Below are 23,664 nucleotides of genomic sequence, written 5' to 3' on the forward strand. Positions count from 1 at the left end.
GCCTCAATTGTCTCATATACCAAAACTATCCCTGAATTATCTCTGAAGAGCTGTTGATCTCTCTGTCGACTTGCCATTGTCCTCATCCATCCCTGGGATTCCTGGGACAGAGACCTTCAAGAAACAAGACTTTCGAAGGACATAAAGCCATAAAACAGAGAACTTAAGAGAAAGGAAATTATCCTGTGCTGGAAAGGAGAAAGCAATGGGGACGTAGTCACAGGTACAGAGAACATAATGACAAGGGCACTGTCAGAAATAATGACATCAGGCCAGGGATCACCAGGGACGTGGATACATGGACAGTAGAGTTAGGAGTAGGAACAAGGCAGATCTCTCTCAGATGCATGACTAGAGGGGAACAAGAACCCCGCTTAATTGGGATCCATTGAAACTACACCCCAGATAATAAATAAAAGTATTTAGACCACTACTCTAGAAAGACTCTGATATAAAACTACGTAGGTTAGTAATTCTTAACTTGTGTAACGCTGACCCTTGGGGGTTGCTAGGGGCCCAACAACCTCTTCTGTTACCTCCAGTAAGCCCCACATAGCAAGATTGCTGAGATATCGTAGGAGGCCATGTCCCCTTTTCTCACCACTCTGCAAACGCGCCTCCTGGTGCTCTACAAGTAGGTGGATGAAGTCCCATTGCTATTGAGAGTCCTTGGCGGCCAACAACTCCTCCTGTTACCTCCTGCAAGCCAAACACAGTGGGTTTGATGAGAGGTTTTTGTTGGCCACACTCCCTTTCTCCGCCACTCTGCAAACGTGCCTCCTGGCACACAACTAGTTAGGGGAGGAAGGCCCCAAGGATCTTGATGTTCCTTGGGGGCCACCCAGCGTCAGAGGCTACACCCCTTTCTCCACCATTCTGCAAGTGTGCCTCCTGGCAAACTGTTACTTGGGGGATGAAGTCCAATTTAGAGAACATAATTTCCCCACCAGCACTGCGCTGAGAGGTGCGCTTGCAGAGTGGTGGAGAAAGGGGCATGGCCTCTGACCACCTCCCAGCAATCCCACTGTATGGTGGGCTTACTCGAGGTAATAGGAGGTCTTCTTGGCCATTAAGGACCCTCAGCAACCCAGGGGACTTCATCCCCCAACGAGGAGTGCGCCAGGAGGAGAAAGAGGGCGGGCCTCCTGCGAGTTGCAGTTTTTTTTGTTGGTTCTTTCATTTTTAGGAAGGGGGGCCGTGTGGACCCCTTCCCTTCACCAATCTGAGCCCCTGGGACCCCATCCCCTGGGGCCTGATCCTTTTAAAAATTATTTTTATTTAAAAAACTGGATGGGGTCCGCGCGGCCCCCCTCCCAGGCCGATTCTGTCCAAGGGGACCCCATCTCCCGGGGCCCGGCCTTTTATTTTACTTTTTGGGTTACATTTGAAAGGGAGGGAGTCTGAGGGGCCGTCTCCCATGCCATTTTTTGCACAGGGGACCCCATCACCCGGGGCATGGCCATTTAATTACTTTTAAAAAAATAATTGGGAGGGGGTCCAATATTTCCTTGTGGACTCCATGGCCACCTCATCGGGTTCCTTTACTTCATTTAATTAGGCTTCGGGGTGGGCCATGCGGGCCCCCCGCAGCCCCGGAGACCACCACCTCCCCAGGGCTGAAGAGAACTAAAATGCGGGGCAACACTGCTCCACAAAGCCCCGGCGACCGCCACCTCCCCGGGGCTAATACAGTCAAATGCGGAGGATCATGCAGCCCCTTGGTGCCCCGGGGACCACCACCTCCCTGGGGCACAAATGAAATCACAAAAGGGGTCTGTTGCGGGGTTGAAGAGAAATAAAATGTGGGGGCCATGTGGCTTTGGGCAATTAAAAATAATGATGGGGGCGGCGCGGGTCCCCTGCAGCCCAGGGGACCCCATCCCCCAGGGCATGACCATTTATTAACATTTTCTTTTTTTATAATTGGGAGGGGATCTGATATTTCTTTGTGGACTCCATGGTCACCTCATCGGGTTCCTGCACTTCATTTAATTTGGTTTCTGGGTGGGCCGGGTCCCAGGGGCAATTAAACATTGTGATGGGGCCACGCGGACCCCCCCAGCCCCAGCGACCGCCACTTCCCCGGGGCTAATACAGTCAAATGCGGGGGCAATGCAGTCCTCCCACTGCAACGGGGACCACCACCACCTGAGGCGTAAACGAAATCGCTAAGGGGGTCCGTTGCGGGGGCTGAAGAGAAATTAAATTCAGGGGCTCTGTGGGCCCAGCAGCCCCAGGGACAGCACCTTTTCCAGGGCAAATGTGATGAGCCCTAGATGGCCCTCATGACTACCAACCCCAGGGTCTGCTCCAGCAAAGTTCTGGGGTGCAGTTTGCTATGGCTTGGTAGAAGCACTGTTCCAGAAAATCCATAGCAAACATTGCTCCACTTAATGGAAGTGAGAGCATTAAAAATGCTTTCGCTTCCATGAAGCGGGACAGAGTTGCTTTTCGACAGAGGGAGCTGCATGTTTGCAGCTCCCTGTGTCCAAAAAGTAATGCCGGCTCCCACAGGAGGCAATGAGCTGACAGGGCCAGCGGGGGGACCAATGCCGTCATTGCTTTTGGACAGAGGGAGCTGCAAACATGCAGCTCCTTCTGCCCAAAAGCAATTCTGCTCCGCTTCGTGGAATCAAGAGCATTTTTAATGCTCTCAGTTCCACGGAGCGGAGCAGTTTTTGCTATGGCTTGGCCGGAGCAGTGTTCCTGCCAAGCCATAGTAAACTGCAATGTCCCGGAGGTGGGCACCACAGGACATTGCTAGAGCAGGCCCTGAGGGGTTGCAGCCCCAGGGCCATCTAGGGCTTCCTTCTTTAATCACATTTACCCCCGGGGAGGGGGTGGTCCCAGGGGGCCGGCGGACCGCAATGAAGACCCTTAAGTGATTTCAGTAGTGCCTCGGGAAAGTGGTGTTCCCAGAGCCATAGGACCTCCCCCTCTTTTTTTTAAATATTAAAGTCTGTGCCATGGGGAGGTTGCGGTTCCCGGGGCAGCTGGGGGGCCTCGTGTCCCCTGCCCCCGCCCAGCATTTGACTGTATTAGCCCCCGGGAGGTGGCAGTCCCCTGGCTGCGGGGGAACACATGTCCCTGCATTTTATTTCTCTTCAACCCAGGAAGGGGGCAGTCCACAGGGTTGCAGGGGGGGGCAAGCGTCCGCCATCATTATTTCTAATTGCCCCAGGACCTGGCCCACAAAGGGGCCACATTAAACTTTCAGCAGGGTTGGCAAATCCGCCACCACTCCTGCCAAAGTTTTTAAAAAAAGAGGCCTAGAGGGTCTTTCTTTCTTGTGACTCAGTTCAACCGAGTTACAAGATGGCTGACAACACTTACTGTTCTGAAGTGTTGGCAGCCAATCAGATCTCAGGCCCGAGATTGGGAGGTTCGCGGAAGCACCATAGCCTTAGTCGTATATCTGAGAAATCTTTCAATTTCTCAGCAACTGCTCAATGGATTTACACCATTCAATATAAAAGGTCACTTTCTGGACCAAGAGCTACCTTTGTGCCTAATTTGGTGTAATTCCGTTCAGCAGTTCGGGCTGTAGCCATGTCGAAAATTAACATGGAGAAAAAGCGTTTTGGGACCCCCAATTCTTCTCAGCCCCTGCTTGACGGATCATCCCGAAACTTTCTAGACAGCAGCAGAAGTGACTGTTGTATTAGCTTTAAAGATTTTGCAAGGATTCGTCAAACAATGCCAAAGTTCTTGGCAAATGTAAAAAATGCTCTTCCTATGGAAACCATGTCTTAACTAAAACTACCGCCAGTAGGATATATATATATATATATTCACTGAAAAAACCATAGGTTATAGACCATATATAGTTAGGAATTCGCATTTACAAAACCTTATTTTACTCACACAAAACCATTGAAATTCCATATATAGTTAGTTGCACTAACTATATATCGCGCACCCGCAATCCACTGATGATGTCACATATTACATCATTCATGACATGGTCAGTGACATCTCAAATGACATCACTGATGACATCTCAAATGACATCACTGATGACATCACTGATGACATCTCATTTGACATTACTGATCACATCACTGATGATATCATTCATGTGATAATACGATGAACCTCTTCAGACTCTAATATAACCTTAGATACAATCAGTGTAAACAGACACTCACAGACTGTCACTCATCCATGGAGTTACTCACACACCTAGTCAGTCATGCAAAGAATCAATCACACCTCCATTTCCTCAACTATACAGTTATACAAACTTTACTTATTCAAACATATACTAACACATATTTACTCTCATATACAATCCCTGATACAAGTTCACAATGATCCATACAGCCACTCACACATTCACTGGCTCTTATGCACAGTTATTTATATATGTCAACTCTCACATGTACTGTGTTTTACATATGTACTTACTTTGACATGTAGCACTGAGATCCATTCACTCACCAATACACTCATGCACACAGTCAACCGCCCATACAGCTGTTTCCACATGCACTTTTGAAACCATACATCTAGTGAATCAACTGCTCACACATCTATGCACAGAGTCATACACCTCCCAGCCACCCACACACACACTCAGTCTCCCATACAAATACTTGGGCAACCAATCAATAACCCATATAGTTACTCATATAGCTACTTATCAACACATGCAACAGTTTACAGAACAACAGACATAATGATGCACAAATTAAGACAGTTTAGTCACTAACCCATGCACTCAGTGAGACACATTTAATCACTCACTCATACAGTCAGTCATGCACCTACTAAATCCTTCATCCAGACACTTATACATCCACTCATTCTTCAATATGTAAGACATATTTTAACTTTACAGAAACATACAGTCACTGGATGTTGTCATCAGTGATGTCATCAGTGATGTCATTTGAGATGTCATCAGTGATGTCATCAGTGATGTCACTGACCATGTCATGAATGATGTAATATGTGACATCATCAGCAGTGGATTGCGGGTGCGCGATATATAGTTAGTGCAACTAACTATATATGGAATTTCAATGGTTTTGTGTGAGTAAAATAAGGTTTTGTAAATGCGAATTCCTAACTATATATGGTCTATAACCTATGGTTTTTTCAGTGAATTTTCAAGGTTTTGTAAATGCTAATTCCTAACTATATATGGTCTATAACCTATGGTTTTTTCAGTGAATTTTCAAGGTTTTGTAAATGCTAATTCCTAACTATATATGGTCTATAGCCTATGGTTTTTTCAGTGAATATATATATATATATACATACATATATAAACATATATCATCTGTATATCTATATAAATACAAACATAAATGCATGCATACATATACTTATATGCATACAGATGCATGTTATTTACATGAAAGTTGAAAAAACACTAATAAAAGCAAAGCTAAAAAGCCACCTCATTACAAACAGAATGGCTTTAACTTAAACGAGGGCGAGATCTATTGCATTTTCAATGCTTGTTTACTTTGGTTCCATCAAGAAGGCATTCAGATGTGTCACACATTTGCCATAAATTCTGAATGTTAGCACTCTAGTTGCACATTAGATCACTGTAGTAAAGCTACTGCTCACCAGGGACGCCTGCTGCTGGTATTCAAAGTGCATGTTTCAGTCTGCATGTCAGAATGTTTTTGATGAAATAGAAGAGGATTTGAGAAGTCACTCAAAATGATCCCTAATTTTTCTTTCTGAAGCACTAATCATACTTTCTATGGCAAAATTAACCCCCTCATGTTGTTCCTTTTTAAATTGAGTGTTTTCAGACTTACCACTTCATTCCAATCAAGATGGCTTCTGGTGTGCCATACTTTTGTCATAAGTAAGACTGTTAGCGCTCTAGTTGTTCTTTAGAACACTCTGGGACAGTCTGCCATTGGGCTATACTTGGGGTACATCTGGGTGATATTTGGGCTACATTTAGGCTCTTTTGTCTCTGGTGGCCATCTTGGGAGACTGTATGTCAGAATGTTTTAATGAAATTGAAGAGGGTTTGAGAAGTCACTCAAAATGTGCCCTAATTTTTCTTTCTGCAGCACTAATCATAATTCATATGGCAAAATGTACCCCCTCATTTTGTTCCTTTTTAAATTAAATGTTTTAAGAGTTACCACTTTATTCCAATCAAAATGGCTTCAGGTGTGCCATACCTTTGTAATAAGTAGGACTGTTAGCGCTCTAGTTGTTCTTTAGAACACTCTGGGACATTCTGTCATTGGGCTATACTTGGGCTACATCTGGGTGATTTTTGGGCTACATTTGGGCTCTTTTGTCTCTGGTGGCCATTTTGGGAGACTGCATGTCAGAATTTTTTAATGAAATAGAAGAGGATTTGAAAAGTCACTCAACATGTGCCCTAATTTTTCTTTCTGCAGCACTAATAATACCTTCTATTGCATAATATACCCCCTCATTTTGTTCCTTTTTAAATTAAATGTTTTAAGAGTTACCACTTTATTCCCATCATGATGGCTCCAGGTGTGCTATACCTTTGTAATAAGTAGGACTGTTAGCGCTCTAGTTGTTCTTTAGAACACTCTGGGACATTCTGTCATTGGGCTATACTTGGGCTACATCTGGGTGATATTTGGGCTACATTTGGGCTCTTTTGTCTCTGGTGGCCATTTTGGGAGACTGCATGTCAGAATGTTTTAATGAAATAGAAAAGGATTTGAGAAGTCACTCAAAATGTGCCCTAATTTTTCATTCTGCAGCACTAATCATACTTTCTATGGCAAAATATACCCCCTCATGTTGTTTCTTTTTAAATTAAATGTTTTAAGAGTTACCACTTTATTCCAATCAAGATGGCTTCAGGTGTGCCATACCTTTGTAATAAGTAGGACTGTTAGCGCTCTAGTTGTTCTTTAGAACACTCTAGGAGGCTGCAGTAGAACACAAAGGAATCAACTGACAGTCTCTGTCCTTGTTGGATGTACATGTTTTACTGGGAATGTCAGACTTCATTTTCACATGACTGAGAAAGATAATGTGAATTTACAGAAAATATGCTTTCAGTTTAGCTTATAGATCCCCTTCCAAACCACTGTGGGAAAATCATGAGATATTAGTTTTCTTTCAAACAATATTCATGATATCACAGCAGAAGGTTTTTTCACATGGTAAAATCACCTTAGAACCCACCACAATTCCTAAAACGAGTATGGTACCATCAACAAATGATTTATACTGTAACTAAAGTCCTAAAACCCTCTATTAACTGCAATGCTTTTTAATGAGGTGCTATCATGTATATTGGTCCCAAGATGGCTGCCAACACTTCTTGGATGAAGTGCTGACAGCCAATCAGATCAGATGTGTGGTTAGCCTCCGCCCAGATATATATCTTTTTTTGAACCTAAATTACTCAAAATCCACTGGAGCACATATATTGAGACCTAGCAAAGGCACATCGGGCTAACAGTCCCTACAATTTTGCCAAGTTTCGTGCAAATCCATTCAGCCGTTCGAGCTAAAAGTGAGGCCAACCGCCCTATGGAAATTAACATGGGAAAAACGCGTTTTGGGACCCCCCTTTTTTCTCGGCCCCCTCTTGATGAAACCCCCCCAAATTGTCAGGGGCTGCTCAGAAACAAAATGTTCCATTTTCCTGAAAATTTCAGCCAATTCCGTCCACAAACGCCAAAGTTATTAGACATAGAATTTTCAAAAATCCCATAGAGAAAAAATCCTAACTATATATACCTACTGGCGACCGCCAGTAGGTAATATATATATATATATGTATATATATATATTATATATATATATATATACATAAGCTCAATCTCAGTCCTCAAATGTATCCACAGCTATTTTAAAGGTTGTCTTTATTGCCAGAAGGGTATGTCGGCACGTCATGAGAATGCAGAAGAAAGCTTTAAGTACGAATCAAAATCTCATATTGTACCACAATATCTTTTAACACCAAGAGACATGTAGTTAGCTCTTTTCCACAATATCAAACATAGGGCCAAATGCATCAACCTATTTAGGAAGTGCAAACGGTGCGAATCGGTAAATTAGTCCGTTTGCGATTCCTAAATACGTTTTTGGGATGCATCATACATTTTTGTGAAATTCGCTATTTTTAGGGATTTCCAAAAATGCGATTGCTTTTAATGAATCGCAACTTTGCGATTCCTTAAAAGCAATGCATGATTGTTTTTCAAATTGCGAATTAACAATTAGGGGCTGCAAATTACCACGAGGTTGAACCTCGTGGTAATTTGCGAAAAGTTATGAAAATGCTCCAAAATGCAATTTTTAAACTTTCATGTTACAGACACACATGTCCTTAGGACATGTGTGTGTGAAACATGCACTTTAAAATACATTTCAGGGGTGCAGGGGGGGTCCTTTGGACCCCTCTCTGCACCCTTGGAATGCATTAACAAATTGCGAATCGCATTTTCAAATTCGCAATTTGTAAATGCCTTCCCATTGACTCCTACGGGCCTTTTGGCCCATAGGAATCAATGGGATTTGCGAAATCGCAATTAGGAATTCGCATAATATTTGCGATTCGGTAAAAATTGCGATTTTTACTGAATCGCAAATATTATGCGAATAAAATCATGCATCCCATTTTGCGATTCCTTATTTGCGATTCCCTAAAAATCGCAAATAAGGAATCGCAAATAAGGAATCGCAAAACCTTACAATGATGCATGTGGCCCATAGTTCCATTCCTTATGCCATGATATTGAAAGTCTTTAATTAGTGAGTCAGTGTGATTGAATGAACAAAGTGAGTGAATATGAGCCATTGTACAACAGCTCTTGTCTAGTGCTTAATTTGTGCCGGTGCTATCCGGTGCTCAGCACTGGCACTTAAATATCAGGGCCGGGTCTATGAATCTTGACTGCTGACTGTAAAAATAAATATAACTTTCTTTATTGTACTCTGTTTCTGTGCAGCCACAGCTCGCCCTGGCCCCCGCAGCGTGTTTTCATATCCCGCCGCCGGCCGTCGACTCCGAGTCACTCTCATCATCAATCATACTGTGTCAGTGTGTGTCACCATCACGGCGTTTGGGTAACCGACCCGTTTAGTGTTAGTTGGGACTGGGAGTCAGTGCCGCCACAACTGTGACACGAGTCTTCTTTATCATGGATGACACGCAGGTAGCAGCAGCCCTCAGCTGCCCCTGCCCAGGCCAACTCCAAAGCGAATATTTAAATATATATAAATAATGTGTCTGTGTGAGAGAAAACTGAAGTAAGTTTAACTTTCGTTTCATGATTTTTTTCATCATCATGGCGAGTTGTTGATAGTTTCTGTTTGACACAGGGTGGGCGAGCCAGGGGCCTCGGAACGGAAGTTGGTGTGGCCAGGCTGGAGGTTCTGATGGGGGTAGGGTCTTAGCCTGTGTGTGAGCACGGTAACGCGCGCAGATTTCTTTCATTTTGGCTTAGGCTGCCACCAGTTACCAGCCATGCCCCAGCATAACCAACGTGCTGCACAGTTACCGCGGCAGGCGGCAGCTCCCCAAGAGTCATCCCAAATTAGCCCGGCGGCCCCAGCCCGACCAACGATGACGACGAAGCCGAAGGGCAGAGCTGACCCTGGGCTGTGCAGTGCAACTGTGGTCAGGTGACGTGACGGTCTGGTGGCGGGCACTGACTGCAGCCAGTATTGTACTGGGGTGTCTACAGTACTACAGATCAGGATGGTCTGGGCTGGGCTGCTGGCGCTGGCACTGCAGACTGCGGCTTGCTGCTAGGTAGCAAGCAGGCAGCACGTAGCAAAGTACAGCTGAGCTGAGCCTGAGCAGTGCGGTGTGCAGCTAGTTAGCCTAGGCTACCAGTGTGTGTGTCTGACTCCTGGCCTGCCGACCGGCCCCACCACGAATAACGGTAAGAAGTTCAAACTTAGAAGATACAATAAATTAAGTTAAGGAGAGTGCTAAGCACTTACAAGTTAAGCTGACCCGATCAGCTCCCACACTTTGTTTTACTGTCATTCGGGTGGACAAGGGGGGAGGGGAGGTGGGAGGAGGTGCGACCGTGCCAATGAACCATTTATAAATATGGATTTCTAAAAGGTATGTTTACAGGCAGAAATCTATCGGCCTTTGGTATTTGTCTTTGAGTTGTGCCAAAGTACTGGAACTTGATAAAGGTCAGTTGTAATTGGGCATGAATCCATCGAGCCAGCCTATTGTTAAATCCATTCGGTTTTCAGGATCACCAACATACTGACTATTGATTTCAAATGATAATCATTAAATTGAAATTGTTCCGATAAAGTATTTTGGCATTCAGTGTCACTGCTCGACTTGGCGTGCTGTGATTGCAATAACGCAGTAATTGTTTTCAAGACGGTAGTTTTTACTTTGCATTGTTTATTAGGCCTCTAGCCCGCATTAACAATTTAACCATTCAGATAAAAACACCTAAAGTTGTCTAGGAATATAGAAAAGACTGGTTACTACAAACAAATGCTTCTGATCTAACCTGCAGATGACCTTGCCTTTTTCCCTGAAATGACAGTTCTAAAAGTGTACTGCACAGAGTGTTCCTTTTTAGTGCAATTATTATGTGAGCCCTGACCTCAGTGACTGTTCGCGCGCCACATTCATTTGGCCCATTCTCTGATCATGACATTGATTCTGACCCCTGATTGCTCGCCAACCTGGAGAGCTCCGGGTAATATGCGTGACTCCTGGCTCTAAAACGCCATTGTTGCTCCCGGGGCTGAGGTACTGCCAATATAAGCTGCTTCAGGTGTCGCTTCCGTACCACTACCTGGCCGCTCTTCCATATTTTTTAAGCCCTCTACTGTTGCACGCCAGCAGCCGCCGCACAAGCCTGTCTCAGGCGCCGCAATCGGGCGCTGTAGTGCCTACCGACACGGCTGACTCCCGCAGTGCGGTGCCAGCCAGCCAGCCACCGGGTCCTTAAACGCGCATTTGACCGTGGTAAAAATATCTGTGCCTATGGACTCTCATTTAGACCTGGATTGCGGCACCATGTTAGTGCATCATGTGCATGCCTAAACCCTGCACTATCCTGGCTGCCACACCTATAGGACACCCTCTTACCTGGCTTTACCATACATTCGATGAAGTTTTGGGGCGGGAGTTGCTTTATATGCAGAGAAAAACACCACTGGAAACCCTGTTCAGCACGAGGGGTTTGCTGCACGCCATCTGGTTATACATGTCATCCACAGCCAGCACAGCAGAGGATTTATATGAGGAAGGGGGGATAGTAGGCCATCTCCAAGTAGTCTTGTAACGGTGAGTCTGCCTGTCCCTCCGCTGCCCAGTACAGTGATGTAGTAGTTAAGGAAAACCTAGTTAACATTGACCTGTGAGTTCAGTATCTCCCAGTCCCAAGTCGGGGATCTAATGGCTGTTCGGGTGACTTTGGGAACTTCAAACCTCAAAAGTCATGCTCATACCCTGCCTGCCAGTCCGATCCCTCTTCACATGCTGCTGGGCCAAGTGTTCTTCAAGTGCAGCTTCCCAAGCCTACTCACCACTATTCTATGCTCCCTGCAGAGGGGTGCAACGTCTTCCTCTGTCCCCACTGCCTGTGCCATCCCCGCCCGCTTTGCTGCTATTTGTTTGTTGTTTTTCAATTCAGTAATTTGGCGTCACAATTGCATGTTTCACCCGTATGAGTTTTTTTTTGTATAATCTTTATTGGCACAGCAACATACAATATCTGTGGAAAACAGGCATGTTAAGAACAGTGTTATAATCCCCCACACCCTCGCTATACCCATCTGTACCCGATATGCATATTGGAGTAATACCATGTCACTAGGAAACAACTGAAATCCTGCATTTATAACTTTATATAGATGATCATGCCTTCTGTATACATCTGGGTTTTTGGGCTCCCGACATAACTAATCCAATTCTCATAATATCCAAATGTCTAGCACATTATAGCATCACAGTGTCGGACCGCAAATAGCAATATTCTAGGGTGGTCTAGAATTGGGTAGGTCAAGTACGTCAGCCAGCAATAAAGCCCACTCCTGTAGATCATCTTCCAGCTGTGTATCCCTCCTGCATTTGTACGAATGCCCCTCATCAGCCGTGCCATTCACACTCCGTCACTGAGAGCAGCAGTTGTACTCTATTTCACGAAGAGAGAATGATCTTCAATTACTCAACCCTCACTATTGCCACCATTTAAAGATTTAAAGAAAAAGCCTCAGGAAGTCACATTAACAGTCCCATAAGCCCATACACACGGTGCAGCTGAGTAATCAGTCATTTGTGAGCTGTTTCTTTGTGAGATAAATGAAGACAGAAGGATTCTTGTGACCAGCTACAAACAACCGTTCACGTTCAAGAATTGTTATCAATTTGCCAGTTGTTTATGCCTTTCATAGATGACACTAAATCTCATGAAATCTAACCTTAGTTTGCCCAACAGCAGAAAAGCAAATCATCTATGCTCTGGTAATGCACGGTGTAAAATGCGTGGTGTAGAGATGATGTATAGATCTGGAGGTTGGAAAATGTGACATGCATGGAATGTCGGTTTATGTGTCCCTGTTAAGCCTGGGAGTAAAGCATGTGACTCCAACATGCGGGCCTAACATGGAATAAAGAACTTACCTCCAGACTTGTGTGTAAATCAGTATTTAAATCTGTATTTGTAAAGCGCAAACTACTCACCCTTACGGGTCTCAAGGAGCACAAAAGTAACTTGCCCAGCCAGACTGTTCTTGGACACTGCACTGGACCAGTTGGGCTTACGGCAACTCTGGGCAACGCCTGGGACCATGGCAAGCTTCAAGAAAATCGTAAATAACACTGTTAAAAAAGAGTCAATCTTACAGGACAAAGCGGCCTTGACTGAACGTTCGCATGGCTGGCTAACTATACAATCTTATAGTAAAGCGACTCCTCAAGCTTACCTCCTCTCTAACTTCTCCAGAACCATCAAAGAGAAGTTTCAGAAATTTCGGTTAGGTCTGCTGCCGACAACATACCACCTGCCCCCTTGGCTGCGCCCTCCAAAGCCAGCAGTGTGCCGTCTTCGTGGGGAAGGAGAGGAGGACATAGTCCACATTATAACCATTTGCCGCGAGCTGATGCAGGAGCGACGGCAACTACTCAGACCAATTTTCAACAAAAACCAAATACGGTCATGCAGACAAGCGGTGCTTGCAAGCTTCTCTGGCCAAGATACTCAACTAAGCTGCTGTCTGGTAAAGTTTTTAATTGCAGCTGACCTACATTTTAAAAAAAAGTGCACACAACCATAACAGTGTGTTAAGCATACAATGTCAAGTTTCTTTCTCCACACCCAAGCCTCAAAGGAAACTATTGAAAGGCTAACTATATGACATACTTTGCACAAACCAACGGAAGCCGAGGCAGCACTATGCACTTTAAATCGGCTCATCTCGGTCTGTCATCGTTCTGAAGTCAAGATTTTAATAAGGGGGGTACTTTTATCTCACGGACTGCCACTAATATTCGCCGGCCGAAGTGAAGAAACAACATTATGGACTACCGAGGCCGGGGGTGTGGATTTTCTTCCCAATCTTAACGCATGTTTTTGTTTAACTATGGCTATCAGCTTTTTTATAAAGAAAATTGAGGTTTTATTGTTTATAATAGTGGGTCAATCATTGTAATGGTTTTAATTAACTGCACAATAAATTTATTACTTACTTACTCAAGGCGCTGGGGGCCTTGGTGGGAATTAAGTGAGCTATTGCCCAGATTCACATGGTGCTGAGCTGGCTCCAGAGCCGGGAATCCCGGGGTCCGTAACCTAGCGTCGATGGGGCTGCACCAGTCTCCAGGTTTCTGGGAGCGGAGAGCTATTAGAGCGTGTTGGCAGGATAATGAGGCCTGACTACTCAGAGCGGCTTAGCTAGTGTCACCATGCTGACTCGCCAGTCCACACCCTCTTGTTCCTGGGTTTTGCATGTACAAGTATACCCCCTGTAATTCCTGGATGAAAATGTATTGACGAACCATGCAGTACACAAAATATCGTGCAGCAAAATAATCACAAAAACTTTTTTTATGTTATCTATATGTGGGATGAAAAGACTGATCTGATACCACAAGGATTAAATGAAACCAAAAATAGGCCAGATCAATGAAAAATGTGGCCCCTCATTTGTTCATCGCAAATGTTTGCAGAATGTTGCTTAACACTATTGTTTGGGGAAATCTGTGGTATTATAGCAGCATTTGAAAGGTTATGTAGCTGTTAACAAAGGCTAGGTCTGGAAAAACCTGTTTCTGCTGCATCTTTGTAAAATGAATACTTACCTGCAGGCTTGTTGTCTTGCACAAACTAGAAAGAAATCTACTCCCCGCCAACCTATGTATTAGACTCTAAATATTGCACGAATCAGAAATCTAGTACAAAACCAAGAGGAAAATTAGAGCTTTGAATCTCTGGTATTATAATTCGTAATGGCAAACCAGATTTCTAGAAATAGCAATAGAAAATGGCAAGCTTGAGAATTAAAGGGCTTGCCTAACACCAAATATCAGAAATGTACTCGTTTACTTTGCTCATATTGCTGTTTAGTGAACTCATTTTTGGCTTCTCTTATGGTGGATGACTTCTCATATGAAAGGCTGAGGTGCAGACTGGATTGTGATGCAAAACCAAGCGTTACATCCAAGGTCTTTTGGTTTAGCGTTAGCCTGGTATTCTGTTGAGCTAGCTGCCGCTCTCCACCCAAATGCAACTTATACCATGCCCTACCCCCAGTATTGTCCTTTACCCAAATCAGCACACAGAGCACTGAAATTGTCCCTTTTCAATGCATTACTGGTTTTAGATCATTTATTCCAAACTTTCGCTTTAAATGCACATTTGCTTTAATCTTTTTCAAAGTGGTTCACGGGGAACCTCCTATCAAAACCTTAAGAAGGCTCCCTTTCTGAAATTCAGATCAGGTGTTATATTTGACTTTTAGCAGTGCCACTTGAAGATGTGGGTGGAGCTAATAGAGTAAGTGTGTGGAGCCAGTGGAGGGAGTGGGTGGAGCCCAAAAAGTGGGTGTGGCCTCCAACAACAATTTCAGCACCTGCACTTCATATTTTACAAATTAAGCCTCCATTGCTTGGCTCAAGCAGGCAGGAATTCAACAAGATTGGGTAAAATAAAGTTGTCTCCCTGCCTGAGAGAATTGAATGGAAGACGGTTACAATATAAGGACCCAGAAACATTTGTTTGAGTCTGAGAGCTGTGTAAAACTTTGTATTGTAACCACAGGCCACTTGAGAGTGTCAGGTCACTACCTATCGAGGATATGTAAGATCTATCTAGGATACATTTTTAAGTAATCTGTTAAACCGGTTCTATTTTTGTTGGGTACCTGGTCTGAAATAGGAGATATGCTAGCTAGTCATGTGTTGTGCCACGGGTACTATACTTAATTGCTGCGTGGAGTAGGGTCCTGGTTCCAGGAATTGTGAGTCACATCTACATGGGATTGAAGTAGCACATCATTTAGAAGTGGACTCATGGAGGGTCAGTTAGGGTAGATAAAGGTAACAGCTGCTAGCCCTAGTTTGCATTTTGCTACTCCTGGCACTGCGCTTACTACCCCAGATCCCTGGGATCACGAAGGCAGTAGCAGGCACAAACATTTAACAAGGCTCAGGAGCTCTGCTTAGTTTCTGCTGATTTCTCTCATTGCCCTTTCCTTAGCAACTGGGCACCAATAGCAGGCTATTCGGCACTAAAGAGGTCAAGTGTTGATTGTCACTGAGGGTCAAAGGGTGCATGATGCCACTTCTGCCATCCAATGGAGTAGTCCCTTTTACTGTACAATAAAGCAACTTTGATGGCCAATGTCGGTTTGGAAATTTAGGGGTGTGTTTTCTTCGCATTCTGTAAATCCTCAAAGTGGTATCACTTTGATGTTTTTAATTTTATTTCAGATTTGAAATTACACCTGCAGTCCACTGACTATGGCAGCTTCCTGTCGAATGAGACCGGCTCGTTGACTGTGTCCACCATTGATGACAAACTGAAGGAGAAACTACTGACAGAATTTCATTACTTCAGAAACCATGCCTTTGAACCGCTGGCTACCTTTCTGAACTTCATCACGTGAGTGGCTTTCTGCGGGTGGCTGAAGGTGGTCTCACTCAGATGCAGATAATTAGGTTTGGAAGGGCAGACACAAAAAGGGGAGCTTCTTTGTTGCATTAGGCAGACACCTTTTCGATTACAGACATTGGGCTCGATATAGAGAAGGGCATGTAACCCTAACTGTATGTTTGCTTCTCTGCATGAAATTAGCGATAAGCAAATCCGCATAATAGCTTTCTTTGATCTTATTTTGTAAAATGTACCTTATTTAGAGAAGGGTGGTCATGTAGGTGCTGGTTACTGGTAGATCTCTTGCGGTGGGATTGGTTCCCATGTTGTCTTACTGGTCCTGTTGGGAGAAGCCATCTTGTGAATCCTAATTTGGAGGTCTGAGGTGGCACAGGACATGGATACTAGTGTAGTTATAAACAAAGAATCTGCCTTCTCTCGTCTTGTGATATCACTGATAATAGTTATGTGTCATCTGCAACCCAGACAGCCTTTCCCTCTACGTCGGCTGAGCCCGAACCTGCTGTGGTGCTGACGTCAAGGGCCATGCTCTGCGTCTTGGGCACTGGGCACATTTAACACTACCTCCCCAGCGGCAGCTTTTGCCATTGCAGACTGACCTAATCATTGTGAACTTCAGATTAAACTCGGGCTGCTAAGGAACGAACAACCCTCCTCGGACTGTCTCCAAGTTTAATTAAATGTAACCAAATAAAAGGACAATTCTGCTGCCGCATCGTATCTGTACATTCTGGTGTTCACGGGAAGGGAGGTGTTGTTCATTCTAATCATGCTCCTTTGAGGAGTGTATCTTCCAGGTTGAAATTTGTTCCTATGAAATTTCGTAATTACAAGATGTCGTAATTTGTTTCTGTTTTCTACTCTTCTCTCTAAATTCATTCTTATTTTCACGTTCTCGTCTTTTCTCCATTTTCTTTCTGCCCCTTTTCTGTTCTTTATTTTCTTTTCATTGTGAAGGGAGGGAGGTGTGTTGGGATCTGGTTATCCACTGTAAAATGCTCATGCTGTGTGTTCCCTGTGTGGAACATAGAATGTTCTAACTACGGCAGTTACTGCCGGGGAGCTCCCATGACTGGATCAAATAAATCAATCTCCTACCTGACGACGTGTTGACTTCCTTTCATTGGCGACGAGGATCCAGTCTCCGGTCACCCCATTCTACAATTATCAGGCTCTCAGCTGACCAACACTGCAACATCCTGCTTCACTTGTATTCCTGTTTTTGGTGTTGCCATCTTTCTCCATTCGATTCGCTTTAGTGATCTTCTGCTGGCAACCTGCTGGTCATCTTTGCATTTTGCAAGGTGTTTATGCAATTCTGAGGTACTTTTTATGTTTCACCTGTCGAAAGCTGCGCACCGCACAGCTTTTCGGCGCAGGCGAAATCCTATGTGTACAGTATGTGTGTGTTGTCCCGCCCCTCTGTTCCATTGGCTAGCTCCATAAATGGAGGCTAGCCATTGGAACAGAGATCTGTCCGTCAATGCTGGAGCAGATTCGTGGGCGTTCCTGAGAATTTTAGGCTTTTGCCCACATCATGCGGCAGTGGGCGGATGTTTTTTTTTTTTTTTGGGCGCCATGTTTTGATCATTTGTTGCCGGAAGATGTCCAGGTGAGTGCTGTTTTATTTTTCGAGCCTTCTTGTGCCCGTTCCTGCCCCCCCTCCCGCTGTCCTTTTGCCCGTTCCGGCCCCCCCTCCCGCTGTCCGTTTGCCCGTTCCCGCCCCCCCCCGCTGTCCGTGTGCCGTTAACCTGCCCCCTCCTCCCGCTGTCTGTGCTTAATGCTTGTTGGTTTGGTGTCCGAGAGCTGAAGACCATAATAACGAGACTCATACCAAGAAAACCATAGCCTTTGGCTTGCTCCTGGGCCGCAACGCAGGACAGGCTGCTGTGCTCATACGGTGAGATAACAGTGCATGCAGGGGAGCTAAGCCTGCCTGCAGAGTGCTCGTACGGTGAGATAACAGTGCATGCAAGGGAGCTAAGCCTGCCTGCAGAGTGCTCGTACAGTGAGATAACAGTGCTTGGAGGGGAGCTAAGCCTGTCTTAAGGGTGCTCGTACGGTGAGATAACAGTGCATTCAAGGGAGCGAACAGAACACCGATGTGGGAATAACAGGACATATGTGGGGATCTAAGAGTACCTTTATGTGGTGCCCAGACAACATATACAGCGAGCTCGGAGGACATGGGGCTAAGTGTCTGAGCAGGGAACCAACTAAGTTAACATGCACTGTAACTCACTCAGTATGACTTCACGGGAGCTCAGTGTGCCTGTAAGGCGAGATTGAGATCTGCCGAGCACCCGGGCCCGATGCCCCACACTCCTGACACTGACCACCGTGAGCAGGGAGCAATGGTTCTCCAATCATCCACCCCACCTACGCTGCTCTGCTGGAATTAGTCGGGGGTCCCACACACGGGGTTTCTGCCCAGTGAGATCTCTGAATGAGCGGCCTCAGTTCCGAGCCGGACTGGGAAAAGCAGCGCCAGGCAGGAGCTGTCATCAATGGGCGAAGAGTTCCGGGGCGGCGGGGGCGCGGTGCCTGCAGACCCCCACAACTGGCAGGGGCAGCACAGCCGGGCCCGGCACAGCCCGCAGGTACACATGCGGAGCCCCCGGTCATGCTCGGCCAGGAAGCTGCAGCAACGCTGCAGATGTGCACTGCCGTAAAAAAGTTCAGCACTGACTTCCTGAGCAGGACATCACCACGAGCCCTCTACCCCGTTAAAAAGACACACGTGCACTCCAGTGGAGAGCGCTACTTACTGCTGGGAGTCTTCTTGTGCCTGCACTTCGTGCACTGCCATCGCCACGGGAGGGAGTCCAGGCATGCACAGTCCTCTTCCCGGGTGCAAGGTGCTCGTCCCACTGGATGCCGATTTTGCAGAAAAGCTTCACCAGGGACCCGATTCCAAAAGGGGAAAAAAACAACAGGAAAAAAACATGCGTGTGCGCCAGAGAGTGAGGAAGCAGCTCTGCCTGTCAGTGCTGCTGGCTGTGATCAATGACTGAGCTGCTGCACAAGTCCAGGAGACTCCTGGCAGCTCACACGGACAGGCACACTCCAAACTGCATCTATTAACGAGCAGCTCGGCAGCTCGGGAAATGGAGTCCAGGCCAAGGGGCGCTCGCAGCTGCGGCTGGAATCAAGTGCCTAGCACTCCAGCCGCCCGCTTACACACACACGGGCTTCTTAGTCTAAAAAGAAACATCCATCCCTCCCATCCCCTCCACCACCGTCAGACTCGAGGCTTCAAGCTCTAACTTGTGCATTTGAAACAGTGACCACAGCGCCATGAAACCGCCCAACTCTGGAAGGACGGATCTGAATATGGAACCAGAGGCAGTTCATGTTATGTGTATGTCTCTGGGTGTGTGTGTGTGGGTCTGGGTGGGTGGGTGTGTGTGGCTCTGGGTGGGTGGGTGTGGGGCTCTGGGTGGGTGTGTGTGGGGCTCTGGGTGGGCGTGTGTGTGGCTCTGGGTGTGTGGCTCTGGGAGTGTGTGTGGCTCTGGGTGTGCCTCTCGGTGTGTGTGTGGCTGTGTGTGTGTGTGTGTGGCTGTGTGTGTGTGTGTGTGGCTGTGTGTGTGTGTGTGTGTGTGTGTGTGTGTGTGTGTGTGTGTGTGTGTGTGTGTGTGTGTGTGTGTGTGTGTGTGTGTGTGTGTGTGTGTGTGTGTGTGTGTGTGTGTGTGTGTGTGTGTGTGTGTGTGTGTGTGTGTGTGTGTGTGTGTGTGTGTGTGTGTGTGTGTGTGTGTGTGTGTGTGTGTGTGTGTGTGTGTGTGTGTGTGTGTGTGTGTGTGTGTGTGTGTGTGTGTGTGTGTGTGTGTGTGTGTGTGTGTGTGTGTGTGTGTGTGTGTGTGTGTGTGTGTGTGTGTGTGTGTGTGTGTGTGTGTGTGTGTGTGTGTGTGTGTGTGTGTGTGTGTGTGTGTGTGTGTGTGTGTGTGTGTGTGTGTGTGTGTGTGTGTGTGTGTGTGTGTGTGTGTGTGTGTGTGTGTGTGTGTGTGTGTGTGTGTGTGTGTGTGTGTGTGTGTGTGTGTGTGTGTGTGTGTGGCTCTGGGTGTGTGTGTGTGGTAGTAATTGCTGTCTGCTGAGCTCGTCCGTAGACTACAATAGGTCTCACATTTGCGAGAGATTAAGCTAATGGCAATGTAAATGACAATGCCATTTATTTATCTGTTTTCAAAACCAACACATAAATACAAAATTTGTCATTTACAATGCCAATAGCTCTAACTTTTCCAAAGGCGAAACCATTGCATTGTAAATGCTTGTTGCTATTCTGGGTGCCCGCGTGCGACTTTGTCAACTACCTGCTTCTCATGACGTCTTTGTCTTCTTCACACACTGCGTGCCACGTCTTCTACGTTTCTGCCTGACTTCCTAAGTGACGCCCACGCAACATATCGAGGTTGCATGTGGCCATCTTGGATTTCTTCAGTCTGCAACATCGTCATGGCAACGCTTTGCCGAGTCTCCTGCTGACGCGCACAGCTGTCAATTTCAATGCGCGCAGTTGATCAATGCTTTCCCAAGTCTATCGCTGATGCGCACAGCCTTTAATTTCAGGACGCACATTGCTAATTTCATCGCTATTGCGCACATCCATCAATTTCAACGCGCACTTTGCTAAGTTCACCGCTGATGCGCACAGCCATTAATTTCAACGCGCACTTTGCTAAGTTCACCGCTGATATGCACAGCCATTAATTTCAACATGCACAGTTAACAACTTGCTGAATTCACCGCTGATACGCACAGCCATTGTTTCAACACGCACAGTTTAACAACTTATTGAGTTCAATCTCTTCGCTGATCTGCAAAGCATTCCTTCAGTATTGCATATTCTTTAACCTAATTCTGCACATCATTACTTTGATTCATCATTGCGCATTCAGTGATGCGCACACCATTAATCATTTCTCATTGTTTTCACACTATACCAAATTCTTCACTCAGTTTTTAAATATAGTGCAATTCATTTTAGAGTGGGGCAGCAACTCACCCACGCTCAGTTATGGATCATGTTTTGGCACCTCCACCTTTCCTACAGTCGGCTGGCACAACACCTGTGAAATGGGAAGAATGGAAGGATACTTTTGAGGTGTATTGATAGTGAAACTTTCACTTCTAAAAAGAAGAAGGCTCTTTTAATTTACAACCTTGGTTCAGAGGGCAGGAACATTTTAAAAACCTTATCTCTGGAGGTAATAAGTACTCTTGTGAGTGGTGGGGACAGTGGAGATTCTCTAATTGTTGACAATTATGCTTCTGTCATCAAAACTTTAGACAAACGATTCAGCCCTAAAAGGAACATTGTTCTAGAACGTCACAAATTTCTTCAGCGTGCTCAAACTCCTGGTGAGTCTATTGATGATTTTGTCGCTACCCTTAGAATTCTAGCTGTCAATTACAACTATAGAGAATTCAGGGATGAGATCATATGTGATCAGTTAATTGAGAAGACTTCCAACAAAAAAAATCCAAGAAAAATTGCTATCCTCAGATGATCCTGACTTGGAAACTGCTCTTACACTAGCCAGAAGTATAGAACATTCCCAGTTATGCGTGAAAGAAATGAATGTATGAATGAATGAATACGTTTTTATAGAACGCATGGCTACCCTTAGGCAACCCAGCGCTATTAGACGAGAGTGCTACCCTAGACCCTCATTTGAATAAAAGTGTCTTCAGTTGCTTCCTGAAAGCAAGATGGTCACCTACATGACTGATGTTATCTGGTAATTTGTTCCAGCATTTGGCAGCCAGAAAGGAGAGCTGACGACCTCCCATTCGGGCTCGCTTCACCCTAGGTACTACAAGCAGATTGCGCTGATTAGATCTTAATGATCTGCAGGATTGATGACAGCGAAACAGAGGGTGAAGGATAGTAGGACCATCATTCCAGATGGACTTGTGTGCCATACGAATGATTTTAAACGTGATTCTCTCATAAATCGACAGCCAATGGAGAAGCTGCAGTGCAGCCTTAGCAGAGCTGCGTCTAGGTACATTCATCAGCAGCCGGGCTGCACAGTTCTGCACTGATTGCAGGGTTTGTATGGTGCCTGCTGGGGCCCCAAAGTAAACCGCATTTGCATAGTCCAGCCGTGAAAGGATCAACGACTGGACCAGCATGCGTCTTGCCTGAAAGGCAAGGAGGGTCAGGACCTTCCTGAGGATCCTAATCAGTCCATAACAGGTCGCTGCCACCTTCTTTGCCTGGACTTGAAAGCCAAGGAAGAGTCCAGCCATACCCCCAGACTCTTTATTTGAGTCTTGGGGGGGGGGGGGAGGGGGGGTGGAGAACCAAGACAATTAGGCCACCAAGGTTCAAGATTGGGAGAGGCTTTATGGCCCAACAGTATGATGTCTGTTTTTGACCCGTTAAGTTTTAAAAAGGGGGCGGTCATCCACTCCATCACCGTGGCGAGGCACGGGGTTAGATTACTAATCCCCTGATCTATGGCATCATCCCTAGTCAGAGAGACGACCAACTGTGTATCATCAGCGTGAGCAATACTTTCACAACTACCGAAGTAAAGCTACTAAAAACAGTTTCCAAATCTACAAAATCACCATCTGTTACTGTTCCAAAACCATCACCTGTCAATGTTCCACGTCTTCCTTCATCAAATCCTACTGAAGCCAAATTCGAACAGAATGATGCAATGTGTTTCCTCTGTGGGAGTACATCTGATTTGGGCAATGTCAAATTTTGTTTTGCCCTGAATCAGACTTGTTACAATTGTGAAAGGAAGGGTCACTACTCAAGAATGTGCAAAGCTAGGGGTTTACCTACCTCGGGGTATTCATCACGGCGGAGAGAGCGCTCTCCTTTGAGAGGAACATTCAATGCATAATGCCAAACTTTAGCGGTGATGCAGCACGGTGGAAACTGCTTCCCCTCACGCTCCTCGGCCGTGCAGAAATGTTTAAAATTATGACTCTGCCCAGGTTTCTGTATGCATTCCAAAATGAATACTTTCCCTTAAAGAGCGGGGTGTTCATGATCATACATGCGGAACTTCGATCTTTTCTCTGGTTCGGAAAGCAACCTAGAGTGGCGATCTCGACGCTGCAACGACATCAATATAATGGGGGGGATCTCCCTGCCTGACTTGAAAGCCTACTACTGGGCAGAGCACCTGATAACCATTAATGAGTGGATGCATGCCCCGGCCAACCACGCTACCTATGCATTAGAAAGGCACACATTAGATACCCACACATACCTACATTATATATACGAAGGCAAGGGAAGGGCAAGACTACTCCCCGCAACGTGATTCACTGTAGAGATATAGTTGAGGGCGTCGAAAGCGATAGGGTGGGAACGTAAACCGACAAAACAAATTCCACTGTGGAAGTGTGCCTGGCTCACGGAACTTAATAGCCTGAAGGGATTCAGAGGCTGGGATGACATAGGACTGTCGACTCTGGGGGATGCCATGAAGAAGGGAGTGCTACAATGGTTCCCCTCGTTGCGCAAGGAATACGGACTACACCACACACAATACTTTAAATACATGCAATTCAGACACGCATGGAGGGCGGAGAGGGCATTAACAGAGGCACTTCCAGACTATGC

At 45.7% G+C, this 23,664-nt stretch overlaps 1 protein-coding gene across 1 annotated transcript in view; it reads left to right on the forward strand.

Annotated features, from left to right (window-relative positions):
• LOC147668420 (V-type proton ATPase subunit d 2) overlaps positions 1-23,664 on the forward strand; it is a 118,982-nt gene that overhangs the window by 40,782 nt on the left and 54,536 nt on the right. The window contains exon 2 of the mRNA XM_086948558.1: positions 15,893-16,064. Within this exon, the coding sequence (XP_086804684.1) occupies positions 15,893-16,064 (172 nt within the window). The remainder of the gene's footprint in view (positions 1-15,892; positions 16,065-23,664) is intronic.

This window comes from Lissotriton vulgaris, unplaced genomic scaffold (assembly GCF_964263255.1).
Source record: "Lissotriton vulgaris unplaced genomic scaffold, aLisVul1.2 SCAFFOLD_1540, whole genome shotgun sequence".
NCBI classification, from domain to species: Eukaryota; Metazoa; Chordata; class Amphibia; order Caudata; family Salamandridae; genus Lissotriton; species Lissotriton vulgaris.